At 33.4% G+C, this 6,000-nt stretch overlaps 1 protein-coding gene across 1 annotated transcript; it reads right to left on the reverse strand.

The window, feature by feature from the left end:
• Positions 1-3,608: 3,608 nt before the first annotated feature.
• On the reverse strand, positions 3,609-5,636 carry LOC21398634 (protein GDAP2 homolog; the record flags this gene model as incomplete). The annotated part of the gene is made up of 3 exons (XM_024169683.1): positions 3,609-4,156; positions 5,213-5,477; positions 5,620-5,636. Coding segments are annotated over 3 exons (517 nt in total), but the record flags the coding sequence as incomplete, so codon positions are not given.
• Positions 5,637-6,000: the final 364 nt, after the last annotated feature.

Consider the following 6,000-nt stretch of genomic DNA (forward strand, 5'->3'; position numbering starts at 1 on the left):
CAGAATTATAAGTCTATGAGTTTTCGAGTTGTCCTTGTAATCCTACAACACACTAAGGGCAAAATAAAAATTTTAAAATTATGGGATTCTAAATAAAACGCTCAAGAATAATTAATTGATAATTAATTATAAATTAAATAATGTAATTATTTAAATTTGAATCTTAGAACACACATGTGGAGGTGTCTACATGGTGTACCCACCCAATGTAGCGTGAATCCCTCTGGGATTCAGTTGTTTTTTTTCTAAGTTATCCAATTGACTTATTTGATAAGTTGTCCAATTAAAATTCAAATTAAATTAAGTTTGACTTAAATTGAAATTTAAATTTGAGTCAAAATTAGACTGTATTATAAAAATAGAATTTTGTGCTTACCACGAGGAGGAATCTTCCTGTGGTAGTCGGCCATATGGGATAAGGGAGAGAGTAGATTTTGTTTAAAAAATTAATTAGAAGTGGGAGATAATTATCAAACTTTATCTTGAAGATAAAGTTTATACTTCTTATAGGAGTTTGATTATTACTCTATAAATAGGAGATTGCAGAAAATTAGAGAACACAATTTTTACTTTCTCTAGCATAGTATGGCCGGTTTTATAGAGTGAGGAAAGGAAAATTTTTCTCTAAAAATTTCACGTCGTACATGTGTTGGTAATTGTGAAAAACTTGAGTGTTTGTTTGCTTATCCTGTTTTGTTTCAGGTGTACCTACACACACATTTTCATAGATTCAAAGAATTGACAGGGAATTTGGGTATTCTAAATAAGTTTGGAACAAGAAACGTACGTGGTCAAAGAACTCAAATTATCAATCTAACATTCGTTAAGTAAATTTATTTATAAATTAATTTAATTTATTTATTCGTATATAAATTAATTTAATTTATAAAATATTATTATATGCAATTCACTAAATACACGTTTTCGTATTGAAAATTATTTTTAAACCAACGAAAATACCAACTCCGCACGACTCCGGATGAGGTGGCGCATTTTAGGAATTGGCTATGTAATCATATGGAATTGTGGGACCCATTGGTTATGTAATCATACGGGATTGTGCCAAGTGATGCAGAGTTGTGGTTTTAGAATGCCGAATAGCAATTTTTTAATTGACGTGATTTTAACTAAATTTTATATAGATGGAAACTGACTTTACTGATACATATGTCTTACGAGAGAAAGTCTGAAAGGAAAAGGGTTTTTTTTCTTTTTTTTTTTTTCAACTATCAACTCCACAAGTCAAAGTCATACGTTAGAACCATGAGATTATAATTATTTTTAATTTACGTGTATTTTTTATGAGATAAAATACTATAGCAAATTATGAATCATAATTCAAATCAGAGAACGAATCCTCCAACTAAACGGACTAGAAATATAAAGGTAGATTCAAGGTTTCATGTTTTACAGTCTTATACTCCGTTTATTTCAAGGGTTTTGGTCTGATTTAAAATCATAGTTCATGATTTGTTATAATATTTTTTCCTCATAAAAAATTTAAATTTTAAAAATTAGAATCATGAACCATGATTTTAAACCTATTAACCAAACGTCACCTTATTTATTTTGAGATCAAAATTGAAGGTAAATAAAAAAAATAAATATTTATTCAAAAACAATCTAAATATGAGTTTCTTCTTCACTTCTCCACCATCAGACCTAAACCCTCCCCTGTCAGAGAATCATCTCGAGAAGATGTCCCCGTTCCGTTTCGCATTTCACCACCATCAGTAGCTTGGCCCCCCTCCGTTCCCCGTCATCAAATCCTCTGTTACTCCCCATTGTCGAACCCCTCGTGGCCGCATCACCGCCGACGGCAATTTTCGGTGGAGATTATGAAGGTGCAGAGGAGGATTACCTCGAGTGTTCTTCGCAGAGGTTGTCGACGTCAAAGCAATTGCACGACTGATAATTTCGTACCCTGTAGGTAAGGAAAAAGTAATGCCAGCAACCATAGAACTTCTCTTAATTTAAACATGTAAGAAAATCATTCTCTGTGTTATTTTTAAAGTTAAATATAACATATGCTATTTCTTAGTATCAAATTGAACACCAAGTTCGTATAGTTTTATTATTATCTTCTTTTTTTTTAATGCGTAGGTTAAATTTTGGCATTTATCTTAAAATTAAAAGCTTCCTTCTATAAATTCCAAATCTTAACAATTATGACAAAGAAAAAGGAGTGTTTAAAATAGCATTATGTATTGGAGTATAAAATATTAAATGTGTCATTTTCACACTAAAAAGCATAGTATTAACATTGCCATTTGCATGGGAGATGGTTTTAGATTAATAACTATGCATTTTGTTTATTAAACGTGCATAATTACTTACATGTAGGAAAAATATGATATTAGGGTGTGTAACTCGAAAATACATACGTGTATAGTATGGATTTTTTCTTTTTGAAAGTAGGATAATATACGTAAAACGCTCAAGTTAAATACATATGTTATATTAACTTTTCTAATAGAATAGAATGTTACATCTTATATTATCCAACCAAGTACACTTCAGGAGAGATGATTTTATTTTATTTTTTTATTTTTTACTAATCACTTCAGGTGAGACAATTTGAGGAAGTTTCTTGTGTTACTTCACACATTCTCTCTTAACGGTCACATCCATATTACGTGGAAATGTTTGCATCTTTCACAAACGCATGGCGCACATGTTACATGTATCACTTCTGGTACATAACAATAACGTTGGCTAAGTTTCATCACCAGGGCTTTAGCAGTGCCGTATGTTTTTGGATGCAAACTCACAAATGATTATTATACTTCATCATCAGTGAGAAGACACTGCCATAATCATCTTAAGTGGTTTTTTTTTTTTTTTTTTTTTTTGTTTCCGATGAAGAAAAATTGTGGCGAGAGGTGGCCAACCATAGCCTCTCTCGGACATGACCAAAGGGGCCTTCGCACCTGAAAAATAACTCTAATGATTGATGAGTCAACTCATAACTAGTTGCGTCGTCTCAACCCCGTAAAGACTAATGAACACTGAGCCGATAGCCTAAAAATAGTTTCAAATTCCCATAAGACCTGGTGGTTATAATGATCAGTTTCCGACTCCAGCACCTAGCCGCATGCTGCTATGCAGCGGTTGTTCTTGCCCATCTTTCTTCGTTGTGTTCCTAAAATGCATCTCAATTTCTCACATTTTGCGGCAGTTTGGGGGGCTATGGCTATCGGGCACAATCGACAGCGTCCAAGAACGTAAAACTATGTGGCTGTTTAGTATATGGGTTCTACTACAATATAAATCCATTGTTTTAATAATATTACAGTATTTTTTCTCACAAAAAATTTAAATTTCAAAAATCATAATCAAGAACTCTATTTTAAACGCTAGTTTGAATACATATACCAAACGAGCCCTACATTTGAGAATTTAAGTCTGACTATGAAATAATAACCTACTAACATGACTATTTTCGACGGTAAGATCTTTCCAGATTCTATGACTGTTTTTTGAATATTTTTTCACTTGATATGATTTTGACCACATTTGATGCTAAAAAACACACTATCATAGAAAGCGCTAACTAAATTACAATAATGGTTCTATTGCTTGAAATTGTTGAATACAAGAAATACTGGTAGTACGAAAAGACTGCACATAAATCCTTATTTCCACAACCCAACATGCCCGGTTCAACAATAGGGGATCAAAAAAAAAAAAAAATGAAAGAAGATTCCCCAAACATTATAGGTTTTAATCTACAAGCCACACGAAGCAATGCTATTTGGCAGTCAACCTCTTGAAACTAATAATTTAGTATACGAGAAAGAGGTACATAACACAAAACCAGGATAATTACATACAATGCCTGCGTCATATCCATCAAAACCATACCTTAGTAGAAGTGTAAAACCTTATGATCCAACTACTTTGGATCAAACACAAGCCAGATTAGGAAATGTATTCCCTTGATGCCCATCTATCTTCATACCTCCCAAATGAGTAAGCTGTCGATGGAGCCTCGGACAAGTGGAAAGGGTCTGGTTCGATACCGTAATCCGTTAGTGGTCTGTGCTCAAGAATATCATCATGAGATTTCACAAAATCAGGAATCTCGATATCATCCTTCTTTATATCATCCCAAAGATACTGCAAGCGGTTTACATACTTGATCTTCCAATACAGACTACAGTAAAAAGAAAAAGAATTTAGGACCACAAATAACTGGAAACAACTTACATGTTATGCTTCTTAATCGCTTTGAGAAACTTAACCATTTAAAACGAGTGTAAATTTGGACAAATTTATTTGAACTTGACATTTTCAACCTTAACATAGAGGGGCCCTAAATGGTTTTTTTTTTCTTTTTTTTTCCCAATAGGGAAAACCAAAATTTGAGAATTCGAGGTATTTAGACAATAGAAGCATTCAAGTATAGTCTGAACAGGAAAATACAATAGTTCAAGGCTCATTACTCACATAAAATAGATAATCGCATGCACCTAATATAATAATTAGAACCGCTGTCACTACCGAAATAATAGTTATAAACACTAAGCGGAAAAGAAATAGTGGATCAAAAATATAAACATGATAAAACAATGGTGAACTAGAAATAAGAACTGAAGCATGCTTGCACACAAAATTCACTCAAAACTTAGCCTTCCGTTGGTGGTGTCTCGCTCACAAAAAGATGCGTCACTCATCTCACACCTCTAGAAAAACTGAGACAAGTACTGAAATAAAGTGGATATTACTTGAAATAAACTAAATATGAATATCTGAATTTTCTCACAATTCTTGAATTTCAACTAGAGAATACATAAATGATGAAAACCACATAAGCTCCATGCTTCCGTTCAACTAGCTATATATTGCAGAGTGCCCTGCTTTAAATTACAAGGTCTGGTTCCTATGTATTAGACTTATCCTTTTACAAGTTATTTTTTTATGGAATAATTTCAAGGAAAGGCACTTTTAGCAGAGAAGACCTAAAAAAATCAGCCGGAGACAGTACAACATTCATCATATTTTTCCCCTGCTACATACACGGCTAATTTATTTAGGCAAAAGCAGCACCCGGAAACCTAATATCTATCAGATTCAACTAAGTAAGCAAACTGCCTAAATACTCCAGATCACACAGAATTACACCCAACTGAAAACTTATGCGACTAAGGACTTACACTAAGAACAATTTGGTTAGATCTATTAGTCCAACACATATCACAAAATAACTCACCCTCCACTTAAGAAGAATCGACCGAGAGTGGCAAATACAAGCCTCGAGCGGAGCCCTGGGTGGATGAAGTATACAACTTGAAGCCTGTCCTTGAAATCAGATGGAAGGTCTTCATAAATCCACCTCAGGATAGTTATCCCAGGAGAATTATCCTCTTTCTGTACAGTACTATGCATATAAACAATGGAGAATGGCCCTTCTGGCAACTCGCTGCATAATTTATGGGCAATATACCTCTTCAGACGCTCCGCGGTCACAACAGGAGCTGCAAACAACACAGAAGTGGCATGAATCTCTGATGGGTTCAGAAGAGGTGCCATGTGAAACAAATGTTACAAGAATATTACTACTTTGACTAACGCCGTCTACACATTTATCATGTCATCCAATCACAGAATTTTTCCTACCATATAGAAGCAAAATTCTTCACTGCTCTGTAACTCCAAGTTTATGCTTTTATTGGGCCAATTTTCTCTTGCACTGCTCTCTATTAACTTGAATTACAAATTCAAAAATGGCCATTAGGAAATAAAACCAGGAAAATAGAGGATTAAAAATATTAATGATAACAATTGTAAAGATTAACTTCTTCTCTCTGAAAGTTAATTGCAATTTCAAGGCAAAAATGATTGATAAAACCCCAATCCAAAAACAATTTAAACCCAAAAAAATTCACACATAAATACTTACTGAAACTAAATCCCTCTAAATAACCTAAAAAAAACTCGTCTTTTTTCAAACAAATACAATCCATCTTCCATAAGAATCCATACACTAACCGAAACCAA

The sequence above is a fragment of the Morus notabilis genome, unplaced genomic scaffold, assembly GCF_000414095.1.
Source record: "Morus notabilis unplaced genomic scaffold, ASM41409v2 Scaffold645, whole genome shotgun sequence".
Taxonomy (NCBI): domain Eukaryota; kingdom Viridiplantae; phylum Streptophyta; class Magnoliopsida; order Rosales; family Moraceae; genus Morus; species Morus notabilis.